At 37.7% G+C, this 23954-nt stretch overlaps 1 protein-coding gene across 2 annotated transcripts in view; it reads right to left on the bottom strand.

The window, feature by feature from the left end:
- Positions 1–1364: 1364 nt before the first annotated feature.
- Positions 1365–23954, bottom strand: part of ELL2 (elongation factor for RNA polymerase II 2) — a 72938-nt gene continuing 50348 nt past the window's right edge. For both annotated transcript variants that reach the window (XM_038532293.1, XM_038532294.1), the window contains 8 exons: positions 19522–19781; positions 16279–16403; positions 16036–16123; positions 13487–14057; positions 10890–10956; positions 7359–7530; positions 5368–5412; positions 1365–5275 (listed from right to left, as the gene is read on the bottom strand). In XM_038532293.1, coding sequence (XP_038388221.1) covers positions 5159–5275; positions 5368–5412; positions 7359–7530; positions 10890–10956; positions 13487–14057; positions 16036–16123; positions 16279–16403; positions 19522–19781 — 1445 coding nt within the window. In that variant the 3' untranslated portion in view covers positions 1365–5158. The remainder of the gene's footprint in view (positions 5276–5367; positions 5413–7358; positions 7531–10889; positions 10957–13486; positions 14058–16035; positions 16124–16278; positions 16404–19521; positions 19782–23954) is intronic.

The raw sequence follows: 23954 nt of genomic DNA, 5'->3' as shown, positions 1-23954 counted from the left end.
AGTGAGAAGGCAGGTTTTCACTTTATAGCTGAGGAAAGGAGTTAAAAGGCAAGTACAGCGTTAAATGTTAGGTGGGTGGGGATGGGATGCAGACACAATTATAACATTAGGAACGTCATTCATCCGTGAGGTTCCTCCTAAACCTAATTAGAATCATGCCTGGCACTGATCGTCGTTCTAGGTTTTCTGTATCGATGTTTAGTTGAGGATTTCTTCCTTTCGCTTTCCGTTATCCCTTCAGAGAACTTGTAGAAACTGGAAGTTAAGGACCCAGCTAGGAGAGAGATCCTTATGTCTAATTCAGACTGGACAGCTCTTAAGCTAGAGTCTGTTACTGAGACAGCCTTTTAGTATGAAGAGGAGAGGGTCTGATTCCAGGACTGTACCCTGCCCTGGTTTCTACCTGCACTGCCCTGCTCTACCTCAAATAGCCCGCTGTCACCACTGCACACATTCAAAAACAAAGGAAACATACTTTTTCTCAAAGTATTTTGGCTTTCCTTCACATTTATCAATCATTTCTGACAAAATCAACTCATTGAAAATAACCTAAGAGGTATTACCCTACCCCTCCAGCCTAGTCTCCTTTGAGAATCAAGTTTGTGTAGCCGGCGTGGTGGTGGTACTGGAATGATCACTTTGTGAAGCTCACACTAAGGGGCCAGCATTATGAGGGGCAGGATGGAGAAGTGGTTAGGAACACAGATGCTGGGGGCAGGCTTCCTACCTTCCACTGTTTGCTAGCTGTGTCAAGGACAAGTCCCTTAATTCTCTAAGCCTCAGTTCACTCAACTATAAAATGGGGAGAACAGGGTTGTAGGGAAGAGTAATGGGACAATGTATGCATAAAGTGTGTAAGCCACAGGAAACTCTTATTAAATGGTAACTATGATTATTGTTTGAGTAGATATCACCTCTGGAGGGCATGCGATACACTTAGAAAACAGGCAGGATTGGGCAGCCCAGGTGGCTCAGTGGTTTAGCACCACCTTCAGCCCAGGGTGTGGTCCTGGAGACCCAGGATTGAGTCTCACGTCAGGCTCCCTGCGTGGAATGGAGCCTGCTTCTCCCTCTGCCTGTGTCTGTGCCTCTGTGTGTATGTTTCTCATGAATAAATAAAATCTTAAAACACACACACACACACACACACACACACACACACACACACACACACACACAAAACCAGGCAGGATCCTGGAGCAGATACCTGGCCCCGGATTCCTAGAGTCACCAACAAGAAGTATCTCTGTTCTAGGAGGATCATTTACAGTAGAGCATCAGAGAGCACTTTGTTGTGGGGTTTTTTTTTTTAAAGATAAATTTAAGAGCCTTGAAATGAGACAAAGGAAAAACAATTACCAGAATTGCAAAGTTAACATTTTTATTGAACTGAAATTGGTGTAGAACAAAAGGGACCACCACAGCTGCTGAGCTTTGTAACAACTGAAAAGTCCCTGTGACATTTTACCTTTGAGAGTCCTAACATGGTTTGGGTGTAACAACTGAGAAACAAGTGTGTGTGTGTATACACACACACACTCCACTTCAAAATATTTTGAAATGAGCCTCCCAGCCTTGTTTAGTTTCAGATTACAAAGAACAATGATAACATCTTCTGTTGCCTTCATTTAGTAGTGTCAGTTAATATCCTTTTACAAAAGGTTCCTCGTAATGCTGGCTTTAATTTTTCCCCCATCTGGTATACATAAGAAAAGGATTTAGTAATACTCAGGCAAGAAATAAACCGTATGAACTTCAAAAGTAGTAAGGGCATATACCAAGCATACAGGACTCAACACTCACACTGCCAGAAACACCATGGACTGGTTGAAGGGTTTCAGCCAAGTTCCAGAAGCAAAGAATGCACTAATGGAAGGGATAAGGCAACCAAGGAGAGTGCTGGAACTAATGAACCACTTGTGTCTAATCCTCATTTCAGCGTCTTGCTTCCAACATCCAAGTATGCATTTGTTTTACATAATAAGGTGAAATACTTAAGGAAAAAGAAAACTATAAGGTTTAGAAGATCAATTAGAGATGAAAGGAAAGTTAATACTGAATTTTTTAATGATCGGTGTGCATGGAGCAATGACATAAACTGATCACACCAATTATTTTTGTGAGAGCAAGCACTGAACATCCATCACTAGAGTTGGACGTTACCCCCTCTCAAGTATTCCAAGGGAAATACATGACAAGATAGGAAACAGAATCCCTACTTAAAAAACAAAATCACATCTAGTCAATGTTCCTTTTGGTTTATATTAAATAGGCTGCTCATTCAGTCTGGAGTTAATCTGCTGTTGGTAAAAATTTCCAAAAGTGTTTCAAATTATTTTAGATGAAATGTGATAAATAATGCATTCTCTCACCTTGATAATGCTGTTTTATACTTACTGGATCTCTCAAAATGACTAAAGAAATTCTTCTACCAGAGTAACTGGCACTAAGTGGCCACTCATTCCTGCAGCAGTTGCGAGTAAGTTTTGCAGTACTAGGTAAAGGGCGATTTTAAGCATTTTAACAGGCTCATGCTCATCTTCAAAGAGATGCAGCCTCAGGTAATAGCAGATTGAGTGATTCATAACTCAGATTTGCAACTGATACAGATCTTGCAAGGATCTGCCCAATGTGCACATCAGATATCTAAATTAAGGCTTTTATAGGTAGGTTGTCAAGTCTATGAATGTGCAGTGCTGGATTTTCATAACATATCTCCAGCTTCCATTATTACCCAATTTGTAAACCAGAAGATGTGCTGATGTATGTCGGTGGGAGCTCCAAGGACTAAGGACCAACTAGAAGGCTTGTTCCTAAACAAGTTCTGAAATAAGAGTTGGCAGTGAAAGAGTTGAGAGGGTGCCTCACAATCTTGTAGAGGGGAAGAGTGATTTGTACCTGCTGACAGGGATGGGGTTAAAAAAAAAAAAAGCCAATAGTTCAACTTCAAGACTTTGATATCTCAAGACCCAAAGATTTAACACCTTACCTAAGCCAATGGTTCTCATGCCTTCACTTGCAAAAGTCACCTGGAGGATATTTACAAAAGTGTGGATACCTGGGCCCTATACCTAGAGATTCTAATTTGGGTGATGCAAATGGTCTAAGCACCTTGCTTTTGAGAAACACTGCTCATAGCAAATAGCAGCAGAAATCTTTGATTAAAAGGCCAAGATGTCCAAGAAACGACACCAGTGAGGTCATTACCTACAGACAAATCCCTCAGGAGCCTCCACCATAACATATGGAACAAAGTTATCCCCAATTAAGTTTCCTTACCTATCTTTTTACAACTCAAAATTTGAAATCAATGAACATTTAGTAATGATTGTACCCATTCTGAGGTAAAAGGAAGAGCACCAGGGATCTCAGTGTGAAAAGAAACCAATTCCTTAAGAGGTCCACGCTATATAGAAATCTCATTTCTGTAGTGATGTTATAGAGTTATAGTGCACATGGTCTTTTATCAGTCTTTGCATAGTCTGTTTACTTTTGTAAACTCTTCTATAGTATCCACACTTCCAGTTAATGCTTTAGGATAACTGCAAAGAGAACAGTTCATCTATATGCTCTCTCAGGTTTTCTAGATACCAACATTTTCTGGTTTACACTGATACACAACAAAGTTATTTATTTATTATTTATTTTTTGGATGCTGGAGACAAACATCTTTATTAAAGATACTACCAAAATTTTGGCAAACATTTCAAAACAGATTTGTAAACATAATGCTTCCCTTTTCAACTGGCAGCACTTTGAAAAGACAATACGATAAGACAACACAACTTGAATCAACATTAGTTCAAAATCCTTATATTTTTGACCACATAACTTATGTTCCCACATGATAAAACAAATGATAGTTTAAATCAACGTCAACAGATAAACTCCATGAAATGAAAGTTTGTGCTGTTTGATGAATCACAGTATGTTATGGTTAAATATATCCGCTCTCTTTTTTTTTTTTTTATATATTCCTGGCTCCCAGGATGAAAAAAAAAATCTTTAAATATACATTTCATGTAGGTAATAGCTTCTTTGCATATCTCTCTTCAAAAAATACTTTATAGCAGTATATAAATAGGTTACCTACATGTTTAATTTTTATAATTTTGCCCCAAAACTATAGATCTGTTTCATTTTCATAACATATTGATTTTGCCCAACATTAATAAAGCTGACAGACTGTTGAAATGGAAATGCTTTTGTCTTCTACAATAGAAGTAGCAATTTGACAGGAAAACAAAACAAAACAATACCCCTACAGTAACACTCGTCAGTTGTTTAACCTGAGCGTTTGGCCTACTGAGAGTAGCAGCTTTTTTCCTCCATGCACGCTCACATCCACACCACCTCTGCACACATACAGGTCGAGCACACGCTTTCAGACGCTGGTAGGCCACAGTATGCTTCCCATTGCTCTAACCAAGTGGGAAGCAGTGTAGCTAATGATTAACCACACTATGTACACAACTAGCAAACACCTTAAGGCAACCATTGCAATGGGGGGTTAACTTGCAGGGCGGATTTACTGTCTAGATCAAGTCAGGCTGTATGTACATCTGTGGGTGCATATTTATGCACCCACACATGTACACCTTTCTGTTTCTTAACCCTCCAAAACAATGTTTAAATTTTTTTTTGTATTTTGTGCAAATTTCTAAATATTCTACCATTTAAGGCAAAGAGTTTGCATTAAGAAAGGTCAGAAAATAGGCTTATGTTTATCCAAAAGCATTTCACTTTGCACATGACTTGTTTTTTAAACACACAACTTTGAAGTATGGACATTGGATCCCCAATATCTTAAAAAAATCATTTCTAATGACAAACATAAGTTTTTAAGGAAAAGAACTGATTTAAAGTATAGACACTGGATCCCCAATATCTAAAAAAAAAAAAAAATTATTCCTATTGACAAACATAAGTCTTGGGGGGTAGGGTGAGGGTGGGGAGAGAAGGACCAGAAAAAGCAGCTTCAAAAATGCAGGGAAGCAAAGTAAAGTGGAAAAAAAAAAAAAAGTAAATAACTCAAGTTTACTAATACTGAAACTTTCAACAAGCAAAGTTTCATTTTTTTAGAATCTTAGAGCAACTCATTTGGAATTTTAAATAAATAAGCTTAAGTTTATTCACATCTTCCGGTCCAAGCAGAGATCTAGTGCCATGACTCTGCTTGTTGTTGGTCAAATTCACCTATTAGTCTTTTGATGTGAGCCAGCTTGTTATGAAGATACTCGCATCTATATTTTTCTTCATGATAATTGGGACTGGACTGTAGAGGAAAAAAACAAGGAGGAATTAGGTTGCAGAATTTGTAATACTTCCCAACTATGGGGTCAGGAAACCCACAGTGATGATTCCTACCTGCTTGATCTTCTGATATTCTTGTAAGACTTCTTCGTGAACATTCTACAAAATTAAAAATTAAAATCAGAAGGGAACTTTTTTGTTTTTGGCAATATATACAGCTAACACATTCAGCAAGGGTGTGGGAAATACTGATGATGGGAATGTAAATTGGTACAATCTTTAAAGAAGGCAATTTGGCAACTGCTATCAAAATAGCAAATGCAGAACTGACTCAGCATTTATACTTCTCTTTCAAATGTGCTTGTGCCTGAGTGAAACGCTGTGTGTACAAGGTTACTTGCTGCAGTACTGTTTGTAAAGCAAAATACAGTAAACAGAATCTAAATGTCTGTTAATCCATACAGAGGAATACTAAGAGGTCATTAAAAAGTGCTTCCCATACTTATATAAAGTTCCCTACGGTGCATTATATTGTTTAGTGAAAAAAGCAAAGTGCAGAATGATTAATACAGTTTGATATTATTTGTTTAGAAACAGAATGACATATTCTAAGAACTTCATTACTTCTAAGATGCACATTTCATTTTAATGAGATAAGTAACGTATCACAGTTTAACTTACTGGAACCTAAGACAATGGTACATATTGTGATTGATGACATCCTAAATTTAACTACATATGGCCCACATGTGAATTTTGTGTATATATATCTTACAAACACATACACAGACCTCTGAAAGAATACACTGGAAACAAGTACTATTGATCGCCTCTAGAGAGGAATATTAGGTAGCTGTTAGGAGAACCTGGTTAATACTAATGTGACCTTACATAGTATGGATTTAAGCAGTTACCAAATGCTGACATTTATTCTGCACTTTATAATCACCTTATTTTATGGATGGGGATTTTGATTAAGATTAGATAACTTGCTCAAAGTCACACAAATATTAAATGGTGCAGCTGGGAATCAAACCCAGTCTAGTTCTGGAGCCTCCTCCTAACCACAAGTAGTCCTTGGAATTATATTTTAGTTTAAATATAATCATAGTATACTGGTAAATAAACCAGTATTTTTTATAAAAAAATAAACCCCAAACCACCATATCAAGACCTCCTACACCCTCAAATACTAATTCCTCTGACAAAGTCTTCTATAACTCTAAGTAGTCTGTTTTCCCCATTGTGGGAAACCCATTCTCTCATGTAGATTCCTGTCAGAACAACAGTGGGAGGCCAGAGTGAAGGCACCATCTATGGTTGTGAAGTGCAACAAGTTATGTGGCTTACACAAGGAGGGGAACATTCATTTGTATTAATCCTTTTGCTTATTAACTATGAGAACAACGAGTACATGGGTCTGTCTGTCAGTTGTGGTAATACTGCTACTTAAAGTTTGAAAGTGAAAACAGATTAGTATGTGTTAACATATGTCAGTCTCTGGAAGAGCTGGAAATACCAAACTTTTCTTCATTTAAACCCCAAATCTCTGTGGTATTAAACCCTGTTTATATTCTATATCTCTATCTTCCCTATTATATGCCAGATTGAGTTTTTTTTTTTTTGTTTTTTTAAAATGTACTTGATATAACAATTTGGGGAACAGCACCAGCTCTAGCAGCTATAGCCTGAGTTGGTAGTGCAATCAAATGTTTCAGTGAATCCCAAATCCAACTTTTTTCCTATTTAGTTGTTTGCTTTTTTTCTCAATACTTTATTATGTCATATAAATATAAAGCATGTTATATATTTTATACATACTATGTTGTTTAAAAAAGTTACTTTTTTCCACTGACAGAAATACAGTTCACTGTATTAACTTATTTCTTTAGTTTTCTAATCTCATTCATTCATTCATTCATTCATTCATTCATTCATTCATTCATTCATTCCTAGCTAATTTTAAATGAAGACCAAAAGCTGCAGAGAGGCTGGTTTGCCGGAAGACATGCTCTGAAGGCCAATAGGGTGCCTAGGGAAGGGCCAGGAGAGAACCAATAGGGTAAAATATGGAAGTCAGCCTATCTAGGAGCAAACATGTTTACCTGATACTCTTTTGAGCCTGGAGAAAGCCGCTTTCGTTGTGCATCTAGTTTGATAAATCTTCTAGCTACAGTCTCCATCCTGGCATGCAAGGCCCTGTACTCATCATACTCAGCATTGAAGTCATCCTTGTAATTTTGGCGTTGCTCATAGGAGACAATAGCAATATATTTTCTAAAAAGAATAAAGAAATGAGAGAAATGAAAAGAGACTATAGTCAACATCATTCACATCTTACATTTAAACCCAATACTTAGAAACTGCATCCAAGCATGTTTCCCTACATTGAATGCTGGTCTGTCACTGTTTGGTGCCATGTCACTCCTTCAGACAACCTCCAGGTGAAATTATCCCACAGGAGAGCTTAAGACCGTCAGTGAAGGAAAGTAAATGTGAAAAAGACATGCTGGCAGTGGAACTGAAGTGTGACTAGAAAACAACACTTACCTAGATTTGGCTTTCTAAGCCTTTCTCTATCCAAAATAATTCACTACTACACTAGCGGCAGAGGCCAACCCATCTGTTTTGCGTCACATGGAAACAGGAGTTGGTGAGTGACATGAAACCAGAGAGTGTCACATAGTCACTAAATGCTGAAGTCAAAGCTCTCTCTAGATCTGCTGCTTTATATGAGGAAGTCTGCCTTTTGACCGTTTACACCTGCTGCCAGCAAGGTGCCTCTGGCTTGTTCCCTCTACTTCTTTCCTCCCACGTTTGACTAGGCAAATGTATAAAATACAAAAGAGTAATTGTCTCTTTTGAAATGAGAGACTAGAAAAAGAAAGAAAAAAAAGCATATTTCTCTAGTTCTTTTTCAACACTTAAGTATCATAGTCTGTAACTGAACAGTGTCTACTATTATTCTAATTTACTTTAATAAAAATGTCATAAACCTGTTTTACTTCAGGTTGTGAATAACTCTACGAAACTGGTGAGTGAAGGCCATTTTCCCAGTGTCAGTTTACTCAGCAGTAAGCAAATTAAAACTGCATTTTATTATTACGACAAAGTTAATATTATTTGTGGTTCTGGGAAGTGGGATCACACCAAAGTCTGGCCTGGGTCTCTGTACTCTGTGTTCCTATTACAGAATGCAAAATTCCCTGGACTTTTTGAGATTAAAAATTGAGATTTGAAAGCAATTTTCAGGCAGGTATCAGGTGGTTCAGCATGCCCCAGGCATGCACATATATTCTTGACTGTGGGAAAACCTTGGAGTTCAGTCCTCTACAAAAATGGTTTTAGACAGCAAAATGTCTGGTTGGAAATGTGAGAAAAGTGATGCAACTGAGCAACCTTAATGTCCCCATTAATATTTTTATTCATGCTGAGTTAGACACTGTGGAGGTTTATTTTTCTAAGTGTAATTGAGACAGCAGTAGTATGCTGATTTAAAGCGTCCTGCTGGTGTCTTTGCTGTAAAAGGAACGTGGCCAGCCAAGCAGCAAGCTGTCCTCTCCTAGACAGGGCTGTCCTGACTACACACCAGAGGAAGCCCAGGGCAGGAAAAGAAGTTCCTGGGGATAAGTGTATGTAAGCAAAATGGCTAAAGTGCTTGTGAAACTAGGCTTAATTTGCTTTATAAAATATCCTGCTTTCTCAAAATCAGACCCAAGTCTATACCCTCATTATTATATTTAATTTCCTTAGGGAAAAATACCAAACTAGCCAACAGCTGTGTTGCTATTATAGAAGATTATTTGGTTATACTGGCATTTTAACGAAAAGCATTTCACTGTTTTTAACAAAAACTGTTACGGTTCTCTAGTTGGTTCCTATGCAGTGATGGAATAAACTTTTAAAGGGTTTGGCTATTTCACAAACAAAAGTAACAGAAGTATTCTTATTATATAAAAATTAGGAATATTGTAGTTTAAGTATGAATTATTCAGAGGCTGATCATTAAGGTTTTATTATGTCCTTTTTAGTTTTCTTACGAAACAACCGGAAGTTTAAGTTCTGTAATTTCAGTGTTTTTTTTTTTTTAATTCATGGTTTCTCACCATTTTAAGAAAATTTGCTGTTTTTATATCAGTTTCAGGATAAAATAAATTGAGCAATCACAGAGGTTACGTACTTTCATGATTTTTAACAGCCAGAAACATGACAAACATCAAAACACGCTGAAGCAGATGCAGCAACCATCCTTAAGATTAGGGAGTTAAAAACAAGTTTTTAAATATAGAACTAACTGGTTAAGCTGACAAAACACAGCAACATCCTAAATCCATAGGGAAAAGATTAGAATTATTTTTTAGTCTCCCCCTGTGATTTTGTCACATATAATCAATCTATATCACCATTACAAAAAAAAGGGGAATTAAAATCCATCATAAGAGAATGAGAGCACAGTACTGCAGCTGTCATTTGGAGGGGACCAACTTTCATAAGACTTTTAAGGAGAAGTGGGACCCCTCATCGGTGGAGCCACGAGCTGTCCCCCAACCAACCCTTCCTGGGCCAATTCAGTGGCGGCTGCTTTCCAAAGCTCCCTCCCAGAACTCTAAAACCATACCACCTCAGATGAGAGAGTACTCAGCATGGTTTCTTGGGTTCTTTTTAGTTAAGAGATGATAACCAGCATTATGGTTTCATGCTGTATCATTCCCCATTAAGTATAGCTTTCGCACTACTGTTAAGCAAAAGTAACACATTATCAGTATAAAATGTTCTCTACTCTAGAAATGAATATTTCATGGTACATGGAGGGCTAAACGGCATAGTTTAACTTTGTCCACTATGAGATGCTACTGAGAGAAAAAGTGTTCATATAGCTCAGAGTTCATTTTCCAATCTACATTCAAATTATTTTGCCCATTTGTTGATTTTCAAAGCTATCTACAGCCAAATCTGTTTGCTCTTCCAATCTCCATTTTTCCAGGCTCTTGCAACTTAATTATTTCTTCTTCCAGAAGCCTTTGAGTCTATGAAAAAGCTAGAATTATGTGTACAAGTTATAATTTCTGTGATAACCAGTTACAAAAATGTCCCCAGCTCAGCGTTTAGCAACTTGTTGCCATAACAGGACAAACATTATAACCAGTACTGAAGTGGAATGATCAAATTTTACTATTCTCTACTCTTAAAATTAATTCGATGGCAGAGTTTTATTGAAATGAAAATCCATCTATCTCCACTTTGTATGAACTGTGGAGGTTTAAGCTCTTTATCAGTAATAAACTCTCTCTTTGGGGGGAACAAGTGAATGTGCATTGATAGACTGTCAGCTTTGAAGAGTCAGATCCCTGAAATCTTCCATAATCAAATGCCTGGCCTGGCCCCAGAACAAAGGACAGGCTTCTCTATACTTAAAGGCCATGGAGCAGAGCTCAGAGCAGGGGGAGGCGCAACCTGCTCAGGCAGACAGGGGTGGATTTGGGACGAGCAGGCTTAATGGCAGCCTTTCAAATGCAGGGGTGGCTCCAGGACTCTATTTCTGGAACCTCTTTTCTGATTTGCAAATTATGGGAAAAGAATTTGCAAACTTTCTAAAATTAAACAGTTCTCTCCCATTGGCAGACATCTGAACTTACATCAAATAATCTGGGAGTTCAATTGTTGAAGAAGGCTCCGTGGAGGCAGTGCAACCCTCTTTAACTCCTACAACGAAAAAAAAATTAGCTTTCACCAAACAGTATGGTTATAAAATGCCTATAATTCTAAAATAGATCAGAAACATCTGGAACACTCTTCCTCAAATTCTATTCTTCCATCTCAATAAGCAACAGTGAGCAAGGAATACAATTGAACACGAACAATAGAGGCCCTATGACCAGGGCCAGCAGAACTGACGCCAGGCATTGAAAGCGCCCTGGCTACTGCAGTGTCTGCACAATAAAGGAATTCCATCTTAACCCAAGGTCAATCTTCTATTCTTTCCATAACAGTTGTGGCATCTGCCCAGCAATTCAAAGATTGTGGTGGCAGATGCAGCCAGACAATGGAAGATACAAATTTTACATCAACATCTACTTTTCATAGGATTCAAACAAGGCAGATGAGACAATGAAGTCAGGTAGCAGTCTGCTCTGGTCACTGTATTTCATTCCTACCCTTTTTGTATGCAGACAGAGGAAGCAGTGAGCAAGTCTTCCCCTATCAGTTGAAAGTAATTTAAAATAAGTCATTACTGAATCCCGATTTACACTCCTCTCATCTCTACATCTCATAATACTATGGATTCGTTTTTAAGAGGACAAAATAAATAAATAGACAAACAAGTAGACTGCCAGTCATTCAGAGCTATGCTCTGAAAGTGTGTAAAATCCCTCAGTCAGTAGTCTGTTTGTGGGAATGCTCCATTTCCTGAGGGTATATTTAGACTTTTATAGGGTAATTTTTTATCTTTCATGGTAGAATTAATAACTCAAATCCTAACCCTGCCTGCTGGCAAAACATACATGTTCAATGTAAACAAAAATGAAAATTTAGTCATTTCTTGGTTTAATATTTTAAACTAAATACTAAATAAATTATGCAGACTGTGGGCTTATTGTTCATAGTCACATGTATGCGCGCACGTGTATGTGCAACTAAAGCCTGAGTCTGTGTTTTTATGACAGCCTGAGTCTTAAAGGAAAAGGCATTAAGTGTATGTCACCTGGCTTCCTCTTTGTCACAGACATCAGATAAATTTCAACAGATTCAGGGGATGTGGGTCTGGATCCATCCTCAGTATTTTGTGATAATCTCAATTGGCTTTGAGAAGTACTACATTCTCAGGGACAGATTCAGAGAATAGGTCTCACTCAAACTCTACTGTAGGTCTCAACTTATGGGATCCAGTCCTCCCAGCACCACCAGGCTGACTCAGAATCACCACCTCAGGGTAGAAAGTGTGGATATAACCAGGAACACGGCTTGCCAACTCTGAACACAAAGTTTTATTACCTCTTGCCTTTTCCTGACCTGGCAAATTTGAGTACGATAGTATTTGAGGGGAAAAGCTTACAGCTACCTTTTGGGCCACTATACAGTACCCTACTGATCTAAATATTTCAACAGATAAGCTTTGATGTGCAGTATACTCAATCCAGGTCAATGAAGACACTGCATCATACTATTCTGCAAAGTTTCTCTCATGTGGTAAAAATGGTCAGTTAAATCTAAGGATTGCAGACTTCTAGTATTATGGGAAAATTACAGAAATGTAACACTCCTTAAACTCTATTCATTAAAGTAACTTTTCTAAAGTTGCATTTTCCTAGAGAATTTTGCTTTAGTTCAGCTGGGTTTAAAACCGGCAACAACGCTAAATGATGGGCTTGAATCTCTGATGTGCTGGCAGGGGGATATTAAGTTTTAGAGGATAACTTTTAAATAAGAAAAATAAAATTTTGTCACTAGGTGTCAAAGATCATTACACCTCAGGTAAGTGGTCTTTCTGATTAGCTTTCCTTTAGAAATAAAGCATTGTTACAAGCTTCTTTGCATCTCTAGCTATCTGGCTTTTAAAGTTTCCAAAAGCTTGAAATGGTTAAATTTTACTAGTAACAATTAATACTAGTTTACTAGAACAGTGTTCTTAAAATTAAAAAGGAATTTAAGTTCTATCAAGCAAATTGCCAACAGCCTTACATAAGAAAAACTGCTTTCGCTCTGAATAAAGATGATGTGATGGATCTGCATACGCAATCTTACCTTGCCTGTTTTTATAAAGAATTTGACATTTCCCCTGTGTTAATATTAATTAAGGCAGGGGTGACCCTGTTTCTTTGGCAAAGAAGGAAAAGAATTATTTTTATCACTAATTGCATGTCTGGTTAAATTAGTTCAAGACTGGCATATAATAGGTCATGTTGAGGTTGTGCAGTACCCTGACAGGGAAAAAAGCAACATAGCCTACCTTCTAGAAGAGGGTCTCTAGAGGATAATAAAGTCATTTTCAAATGTTATCGTCTTATTCTTAAATATAGAAACTGTTTAATAGTTTGCTAAAAAGAGACAGAAATCCACCACTGTTAAATGCAAGAAAAAAATCTGCTCAAAAGCACAACACTAAGATTAATAACAGAAGGTCATTTGATAAGAAAGCAATACTAGTTATAAACAGCATAATCTCTCACAATCATTAGTCTGCACTGCCCATCCACTGAACACATGCAGTTGGCTTTACAAGTGTAAAACATACCTTCATTGGAATCTGGACTGGAGTTGTTCAACTTGGCAATTTCCTCTTCTCTTTTAAGGTCCTCTTCCTTTTCTTCTGTCATCTCAATGTCATGCTTTTTAATTTGGTCCTTTTCCTTGTGTTTTTTAGACTTCTTTTTGGACTTTTTGTGAGACATTGAATGGTTTTCTTCCATAGGCTTTGGACACTGTAGTAGAACTGAACCAGGGGGTAAGGTTTCCAGAGAAGTCCTAGAGGTATATTTGTCTTGCTGGTCCTCATAGATACTACTGTTTTGACTAAAACTGTCAACAGGTAGGTCTTGAGTCCCCCGGCCTTCTGGAGTGCTAGGGGAATTGGAGTTAGAGTTTACAGTCTGAGGAGGATTAGAGACAGGCAGGTGGGTTGGAGGCAGCGGTGGAGGGGTAGGGATGGCAGCGGCTGCAGGGGGCGGCAGGAGGCCCGCAGCAGATTTCTCACTGGTGGGATTCAAATGGCCGTTTAATGTTGGCGGCACTCTGTTTGTCAGGTGAGATATTCGAGCTTTTTTATTCATTAAAGGATCAATGAAATCTGAATCTAAAAGCCGTTTCTGTAGGGGAAGGGAAGGAGAAAAAAAACGAGCCAGTTTGTATGACAACTCAACACATGCATCACCAGTTACCACATGAACAATGGAACGATTTTATTCATTCTTAAGTTTATCATCGGCATTGTGTTAACCATTCTGCAAGCTCAAGCAGGAACAGACAATCCACAAAAACAAAAGGGAAATAAATTTTCACGTCTAACATAAAAAAACAGAATCTGGCAAATATGTTTCTTGGAGTACTTTATACTTTCTGATCATAGAGCTGCACTCTTAAGTTCTTCGAGAGACTATGCCAATCTATGTGGACTATACCACTTCAGAGAGTATTAAATAGAGGTAACCTCCTTCCTCTGTGAGCCAGAGCTGACCTAGTTATATTGAGAAAGCGGAGAAAGCAGTTTGTACCATTTCACGCTGTCAGAACTAAGGGGAGGCAAAGGGCAATAAAAGCTTACACTTATTTAATCTCCTCTAATGTGTTAAGATGCTCCAGTTATAAATATTTTGGCTGTTATTTATTATTTCACTTGTCTTCAAATGGGAACAGGCAGCACTTTCAAAGGAATTTCTCTAAGTATCTCCATCGTTGATGCAATGCTATTCAGTTTCTTCCTTTGTAAGTATATCTCTTCAAAGGATTGGAAAGTTTAAGTCTCAATGACTAGTCCACTAAAATGATAAGGAATTAATTTCAAAAATTAAAAAAAAATTATGCTAGTGCTAGCCCAATCCAGCAACAATATTTAAATTGAAAAGGAAATTCAGATAGTTGAAAAGTACAAATCATATATCCAATGTAAAGATGTGGCCTAAACTTCAGCTGAAAGAAAATAATAGCTAATCATCCCATTAATTTATTCTGTTTTCAATTTAGTATCATCGATTTGGCAGCCATTACATAATTAGATCAGAGTACAAATAACTTCATGGTAGCTGGCATTAAAAGTGAGGCTTCTATAGACAATGTACACACAAGGACATAATTGCTTTTATTTTGTTCTTCCTCTGCTCCTCACAATAGGTTTCTAACAGTTTTCTTTCTTTCTTTCTTTTTTTTTTTTTTTCTTTCTTTTTTTTTTTTAATTTTTATTTATTTATGATAGTCACAGAGAGAGAGAGAGGCAGAGACACAGGCAGAGGGAGAAGCAGGCTCCATGCACCAGGAGCCCGACGTGGGATTCGATCCCGGGTCTCCAGGATCGCGCCCTGGGCCAAAGGCAGGCGCCAAACCGCTGCGCCACCCAGGGATCCCCTCTAACAGTTTTCAATGTATCAATAGCCTTTTGCCCACAGCATGCTTACTGTTCTCACACATGTTTTCAATCTCCTAATCCCTGGGAGGAGGGTCCAGAGAGAGGAGCACTTGATCAATAGCACTGGAGTAGATAGGTCTGTCTCATTGTCAGTCCCCGAACCAGGGAACCAAGGAATCACTTAGGGGAAACTTTAAGCTGGAAAGAGCTGAGGTCTAAATGGAGTACTGTGACTGGGATCTAACTGAAGAAAGTATGTTAAGGAGACCTGTATGAAAGAGAGATTTTTTTTTTTATTTGCTTGTTTTAAAAACATTTTCCCCCCAAAATAGTTTTCTTGAACATGTTTCAGATAGTATTAAATATCTTCTATTTTCTGTATAATCTGAGATAGGATATGGGACTAGGTAAATCTTCTAGTTAGTGACCTAATAGAAAAGGAGATAATCTTATAATACAATGTAAACTTTAAATATAGAAAAGCAAAGTAGATATTAAGCACTTTGTCAAACAGTGCTTGTGTAAGGAAAAAGAGGTCTGGGCTGTGAGCCGGGACCTGAATTCTAGACGGAGCTCTGCCGTGAACTAACTAGCCATGTGACTTTGGGTAGGCAAGCTATGCTGCTTCTCTGGGCCTCACTTCTCTCGAGCACAAATCAGACCACCTGAAGTAGGTGGCCTCTGAGGTTCATTTCAGGGCTATGATTATATAATTTTATGAATACCTGAGGAGAAGATGCAGTATCTCTACTAGGACATACAGGAGATTCTGAACGGCTGGTGCTGGCAGCATTCTGAGATGGATTTAGTTTTCTGTAAAGGATACACAGGTTCCAATTATGGAGAGAATCTTCAAATGCTCATGATAAAAAGTTTACCTTTGCTTCTCTCTTCCTTCTTAATGTCTTACAATAACGACTAAAATAATTACTTATTTGCACCATTTTTAAAGAAAAAAAAAAACTTACCTTGAGAGCACGGACTCTAATGACCGTCTGTCTAGTTCATTGTATCCAGGCCAGTCTCTTTGAAGCTCTTTAAAAACATAATCCTTTAAAGTATATGAGAGGTCCTTTGGATTCAGATTGGCTACCTGGTACATGGTGTGAAAACACAGCATTAGATCTTTTTGCTACTTTCTAACCCAAAACAGGCAACATTTTTGCATTTACAGTGAAAATAACTGTACCAATTGGTTCCAAAGGGACTGCTAGTTTTGCATATGCCAGATCTCAATAAATGCTGTTTGACTTCATTTGGGAAATTAAAACTTTGTATAAGTAGCTAAGTATTTTTTCCTTGAACATCCACTTCATGTCATATTTCTATTCCAACAGCCTACATTAGGCACAGAGTGGAGGGAGGTTTATTTATTTTTACTTTTTTAAATCAGGTTTTTCTAGTTTTAGAGTTAGGTTTAACAACTTCATTATTAACTTCTGGTCTTTAACTCCATTACTTTTGAATCACAGTAAAAATCCTTGGTCATTTGTATTAAGTAGAAACCAAAGAGTGCCCAAATGTTGGGTTATAAACTTTCCCTTCAGTAATCAGCAGAAATTATCTCCATAAATAGTATCAATTCTGATGTCCTTGTCTGTCATTTCTTGGCTTGCTAAGGCTGCTTCTTGTAGTTGCCAGTTCTCCTGAAGATCCACTTATTCAAAGTCCTTGAAATTCCCGAAAACCAACAAATGGGAACATACAGCAAAACAACCCCCAAACTACTGTCATTAGTCAGCCAGTTTAATCTTAAGTGTAATCTTTTTCTATCGTGTAACTGCAATTCCTAGAGTGTCCAGGCCTAGATTCCATTAACGATACAAATGTATGAGTTCAGGTGCCAAACCAAGAGTCCTTTTTTAAGTCTGGCAGAAAGGCATCCTTCCTATCATTTCCTACCAGAATGGTCTTTTTAAATAACTTCACTTGTTTCTGTGTCTTTTTAAAAATAAAGTACTATCAAATATATCATGGTAGTTTATGCTTTTCTTACAGCTTAACATTAAGCTAATGTTAATGCTGTTTAATAAAGTAGAAAATAGTAGGCTTAGGATTCAAATTTGCAAATACATTAAGATGAGACACAACCAGATTTCTCAAAGTGGAAAAAATACCAACAATGCTTAGTTTTCTTATTATCCTCAGGACTACATAGACCAACAACACCCAGCCTCATCTCTAAGCTTCATAATGGGGCCTTGCCCTGCTTTCCTCCTCTTCCCTCTTTTTTCCTTATCTTTTTCTGTGCATTCTTCTCTATATGCTGGAATGCTTAGGACCTATTATCTGCCCTGTTTTCTTCATTGTCATCATCTCCTAAGATACTTCCTTCAGCCCTAGGCTTTCTTTTTCTCTTCTTATTTATTTAAGTAATCTCTACACCCAGCGTGGGGCTCAAATTCAAGCTCCTGAGATCAAGAGCCATAATGCTCCTCCAACTGAGCCAGCCAGGTGCCCCAGCTCTAAAGCTTTCAATAGCCAATTGATACGCTGCTATCTCCCAATTTATAACTCCAGTTCCAACTATCTTCCGAACACCAGACCCTTACATGTAACTAATGAACATCTATCACCATTTGGATATGTCTAAGAGACACCTTCCAAACAGAATTCCTGATTCCCCTTCATACACTTGTTCCTTTGCCATCCCTCTCATCTCAGTCAATGGCTCAGTCTGAGTATCTGGGTATCCCAGACCAATGTATAGTCAGTGGGCTGGGTAAGAGTGCACACACTGGCATTTTTAAAAAGTTCTACAGAAGATTCTAACTTGCAGTTAGGATGAGACTATGCTCTAGATTCTGCCAAATGATCAACACTAATGATACTTATGTCCCATTTGTGGCTGAGTTAAGCACACCTACTTTTAAAAATCTTTATTGTCTACATACATATACATAATCACATAACTACTGACACCAGTAGTAGCCTCTTCGTGAATAAATTGCCTTTGCCAAAAAAAAAAAAAAAAAAAAATTGCCTTTGCCATCATTTTGTCATCTTATCCTCCAACCTAGGAGATCATTTACAACGTTTCTGTAGATTCAGTCACCAGGTATTTTGTGATTTGTAACCTGAACCTCCCTCTGTCCCCAAATAAAAAATTTAAAGAAAACACATGCATTCTCATCTTTATTCATTCTTTCATCCTGTCTTTTGAGCTCTTAAAACTGTTATGTGACATATGGATTTAAATTAAGTTTTTCCAAAAAGTACTCAAGTAATTTAATTAAGATCCTTGAGAATGCCCAAGATGTTGGAGATTGATTAATCCAGAACTGGAAATTTTGGTTTTATTCTTTCAAAACATTTTAGTATCATGACTTGAATGTAAGGGAATAGGTGAAAAAAGGCTTAAAAGTGTTATTTTTTGAATTAATGAAAACCTGTAAGTCTGTATTTTTTAATGGTGAAATTTAAGAACTTTGGAAATGTTACTGCTTTGGAGAAAAGTATCTTTTGATTCGAATGCTAATCAACATTTATGACCAAAAATCAGTATGAAAGTATAGGAAGTTATAGTCTGACAAATTAGTGACTTCAAAAAAAAAAAAATTCATGATCTGCTTTTACACTTGAAGTTTGCGATATTAAGGTAATTGATCAAAGCTAATACTCATTCATATCCCTTAATGAAGACAAGTGAATGATCTCAGCATTCTCAGTGGTAGGAAAAGGCAGAGTAAAGAAAGAGTGTGCAGGGCAAGACGCATTTAAAACTGGTAGGTAAAAATATTCTAGTTTATACCAACCAAAGACTGATACAACCTCACATACATAAATGAATCAATATTACAGCAATAGTTTAGGTGATTCAAGACCAAAAAACAGACAACAAAAACTTCTTACTTTTTTTTATGGAATTTCAGAGCAAAATTTGTTTAATCCAATTTTAGTATATGTGCTGCCGAAGCAAGCACAAAATTTGTTTAATCCAAATGAAGAAAATGACTTGAACTTAATTTTTTTTTAAAATTCAACAATTCAGTACCCTCTAATTTATAAAACCTACTAGAGATACCTACAGTTCAATTAGTTTTTAATTAAATGTTTAAAATAAGATGACTTAGTATTCAAGAGTTATAATTAATACACCATTGATCAAGATAATCCTGAAATTTCTCTACCTCAAATAACAATAAGAAGACTTTTAAAATGAGCTTCTCAACAAGAAGGTACAGGGAAGGAACTCTCTCCATGTGTCTCACCTGTTGCAGAATTGCTCCGAGGGAGTTCTTGTCTTTTTGATTGACACCATCTTTCTGCAGTCGAGCCAACAGCTCAGGTTTCTTATAGGCCTTCAGTGCCAGTAAGTGAATCACTCTGTCCCTATATGGCCGCTGAGAAACACTGCTGCTGCTGTGTGTTTTTCGAATTGTATTTGCAGGATTCATGGGGGTTGACCGTTTTCTCTCAGGTACTGCATCTGAAACAGCTTGAGGTGCTTTCCGAATTTGCACTCTTTTCCCTAAAGTCCAGGGGAAATGACATTGTTACATATTCGCAGGTAAGAACATAATGAGCATCTCAGTTTCCTCAACTCTGATTTAGGTACTTCTTTATATCTGGAGGGAATTAAGGCTACTTTATTTCAGTTTTTACTTTAAAGAGAGTATACAAACAGAAAGCATTTTGAAAAAATGGCCTAAAATTATGGATTTGACATTGTTTTGATAGAACCATTTATTGGAATAAATATGTATATAGACTTATTCTGGTCACTTAGCTACATATGGTGCATTAGTGAAACACACTGTAGCAACAGACTAGAAATTTTAAAGTCCTAGGTAGTTCATATTAAGTGGAAATAAAGTAATTTCCATGTTTTTCTATGCTATTTACAGAACTTAAATCTACATATTATATGTCATTTCTTTGCCAGACATGAATATAGCAAATGTGAAACATGAGAAATACTTGTATTTCACTAAGAACCTAGTTTTGGCTGAGCTGGGAAATTACTTTAATCTCACGGATTCAGAAACCACAAAGAGGGGAGTCAGGGCATTATTTGAAGTCAACACCCAGAAGGGCATACGCTAGACATACTCCTTTTTAATAAGCCATAACAAATTTTAGGAGTCAAAAACCAAAACCAAAACCAACACCAATCAACCTCAAAACAGTCTGAGAGGGCCAGACAAGCAGACATCTCTACTGCAGGGCTAAGACTACACAGGTGAATTAGAGCAACAGAAAATGGCAAAAAGGAGGCCTTCACATCATTCCTGCCATGCAACTGCCATTTGGTAATTAACCCATTTTCTGCTTATACTTAACATTGGTAAGTGGCAAGTGGCTACTTCTAGAAAATATTTGCGGGCTGAAGTGACCTGGATACTATGTGGATGTGTAGAGCCATTAGGACATAGCTTGTCACTGACAAAACCTGGTAACCATTGCTTGCTGAAGAAAAAACCAGAATTAAAATGTTTAAGACCCTCATTTTATAGTTTCTAAGGTGGAATCTTTTAGCACCTTTAGTACACTCTAAACCTCCAGCTGTGCCCTCTGGTTAAAGAGTAAGGGGAGCTGGTAATGACATACAATGTAGGGCAAGTGCATCTGGAACAATACTAGCAAGTAGAATCAATGGGTAAGTAAAAGCAGTCTCTTAAGTGCTGTGGTCTGTCTGGTCTGGTCTGGTGTGAAAACGGCTTAATGGGGCAGGAGTTTTTACTGAACAGTAATTCTGTCCATACTGGGGTCCTGAGGCCTAGCCAGAGGTGCTGTTTGTTTGACACAATCCTGTCTAGAATAAAGGGGAAAGGAAATATCTCACTGGCTCTTGTATTTCTCTACTGTCCGGACATAATGAATTGCAAGTATCGGATCAAAATAGTGCACAACAAAGGAACTCAAAATTAAAGGAACACTGCCCAGTGATAAGAAAAGTTATTAAGGTACCTAAGATTTAGATCTGGTTTCTGTAGTTTTCTTAATTTAGAGATAGCTAGATCAGTGTCAGATGGGCAGGGAACTAATATTTACCATGAACCAATTACATGGTGGTGTGGGGACACGGTGCTAAAAACCTTTATACACATTAAGCCTCACAGTAACCTGACAAAATAGGCATGGTCATGTCACAGATGAGAAAACTGAGGCTTTCAATGGGATAAGCTCAGATGGTAAAGTGCTCAATTAGCATTTGAAAGGGTTCTGTTATTAGTATCCTAGTTTTCCTACATGTACTTCTTTGTGGGAAAGGTTTTTTTTTTTTTTTTTTTTTTTTAATGAACAAACACCTGATGTCTGCCATTGCTTCATGTTAGGCTGTAAGCTGCACATGGGCAGGGCTGTGGCTGATTTGTTCCCTAGCAGACTTTGAATCAGTATTTGATGACTAGCAAAGTGTCAAAGTGAATGTCAGTAAGGTAACAAGTAGACAGCAGAGGAGCCAGAATCAATGTGGTATTCCCACATTGCCAGGATCTGAAGAAACACTGAAAGTTCTAATGTGACAAATGCAAACCTTTCAGTCTACCACTTCTCAGTTGTAACGGTATTAACAAACAGTACTGTTCCCTGGAATTTTAATAGGAAATTTGTGTGTGGGGGAATAAAGCCAGGGTCACAAAAGTTTAGGAAATGCCTATAAATTCCACACTTCCCTCCTCTTTGAGACCTGTAGCTTCTACTTCCCCAAACAAAGCTGACTATGGAACCCTCCCCACCACTCTTCTCTAGGGAGGAGTGGACAGAGAATGTTTTTTAGCTAGGCTCACACATACCATGTTTGATCTTTTAGAATGAATTTAAGCCAGAAAGGAAGGCAAATAAAAATAGAAACAAAAACTGACAGTACTACCAGTGTGTTGCAGGCTGCCCTCCCTCCTCTGTGTGTCTGACCCACCTCTGATCCTCAGTCTCAGGAGAGCCCCCAAGGTCTCCTGAGTTTACCCTGGCCCCTCTCTGAAGTAAGCACAGGGCAGACAAATAAGAGAGGCTCATTTTGCCCCTAAGATGGGTGTAAGTATAATGTTCAACAAGAAATTAGAATCTGGTCAGGGATATGACAGCAGTGGAGTCTCACCTGGGGCCTAATGCTAAGCTGTTACTGGTACATGAATCTCCTAAACCCTAGTACCCTCACTCTACCTTTATCTCATTTTTCCTTTTATCTTTTATTTATTTATTTATTTTTTTAATGTAAGCTCTATGCCCAACTTGAGACTTGAACTCAGGACACAGAGATTAAGAGTTGCATGTTCTACTAACTAAGGTAGCCAGATGCCCCACTCTCTTTTTTCCTTTAAATGGATAGAGCAATCCAGGCACACTGGGCCAAATGAGTTTTATGCAAAGATCACTTGTTTGTTGCCTCCCCATTAGTCTGTGCCTATTCAACCAGAAAGGAGTCCTCTGGTTTAAGGTAAGACAAGCTATAGATGAAAAAAAATCAGTGCTCTAAATAGTTACAGAACTGAGATGCTAAAGGAAAAATAGAAAAGGCAAGAAAATGTCAGGTTCAAAGTGGGCAGAAAGCTTTATTTTTATTTTTTTACATTTGCCTCAGAAAAGACCTTCTAATAAAGCCGGTGGGAGAACCTAATTCTCTTCCCAGACCCAACTGCTAATCAATTCCCTGGGCTCCTTATATAAACAGCAGCAGTGGGTCTGACAGTTGGGTAACCTGGGACTATATCTGAACCACTGTTTCATAACAAGGAGTCCACTTCTAGCATCTCCATTTAATATGAGATGGTAAAAGTATTTATCCCTCTGTCTAGAGGCTCTGAGTAAACAATCTAAAAGGAAGTTGTTAAAACAGTACAATAGAAAGAGAGCAGGGGCTGTAGCCATCTTCTGCGGTTGTTTTTTCTGTTCTGTGGAACCTGACCAGAAGCCCTGGCAACACTGACCCAATGCTTTAAAAAAAACTGGCAGGACCTTGATGATGGGGTGACTGTCATCATTAAATACATAATCCACTGCAAAGGAAATCATCTCCACCATTTGACATTTATGCTCTTTTTTCCCGTGAAAGGTTCATTATCTAAATATATATATACCTAATAGTCACAAAATGTTAGAAATACAAAGGACCTTCGATGTTATCCAGTTCAAATACCCCTTATATAATAATTGAGAAAATTAAAGTCCACAGATGTTAAATGATTTGTCCAAGGTCATTCACACATGTATCAACCCATTATAAATAAAGAGGATTGGGGGGGGGTGTTGGAAAATTGGAAAAAGAATCCTAGAAATTAGGTTGTTTGGGTTTTGTTTATACACCTAAATAAATATTAGCATGTAATAAAAATTTATAATTCAATAAAGTTCCAGAATTTAGGTAGAAATCAGTGAGCAGACATATTGGTAAATGGAAGCAGTGGTAATTAGTGATAGGAGTTTTTTTTTTTTAAAACAAAGTGAAAGGATTGTAACACAACAGTACTCACCACTGATATAAATGTCATGACTAGAAGTGGAAATATTCTGAAGAACTAATGGTGTTTCCCAGGTTAAAGACTCTCCTGCCCCCCACACATGCAAAATAGAGTTTGTATTTTTTCAGTCTACAAGAGTTGTAAAAGCTCATATTCCTGGGTGACCCTTAGGAGTATAGTCTTTATCCCCTTAAACAGGGCTTGTGCCCTAATTCAACTGCCAGAGGCTTGGCCTGGAATTATGT

Source organism: Canis lupus, chromosome 3 (genome assembly GCF_011100685.1).
Source record: "Canis lupus familiaris isolate Mischka breed German Shepherd chromosome 3, alternate assembly UU_Cfam_GSD_1.0, whole genome shotgun sequence".
Taxonomy (NCBI): domain Eukaryota; kingdom Metazoa; phylum Chordata; class Mammalia; order Carnivora; family Canidae; genus Canis; species Canis lupus.
The sequence above is the reverse complement of the archived record's forward strand: the minus strand, read 5'-3'. Positions and strand labels throughout refer to the sequence as shown.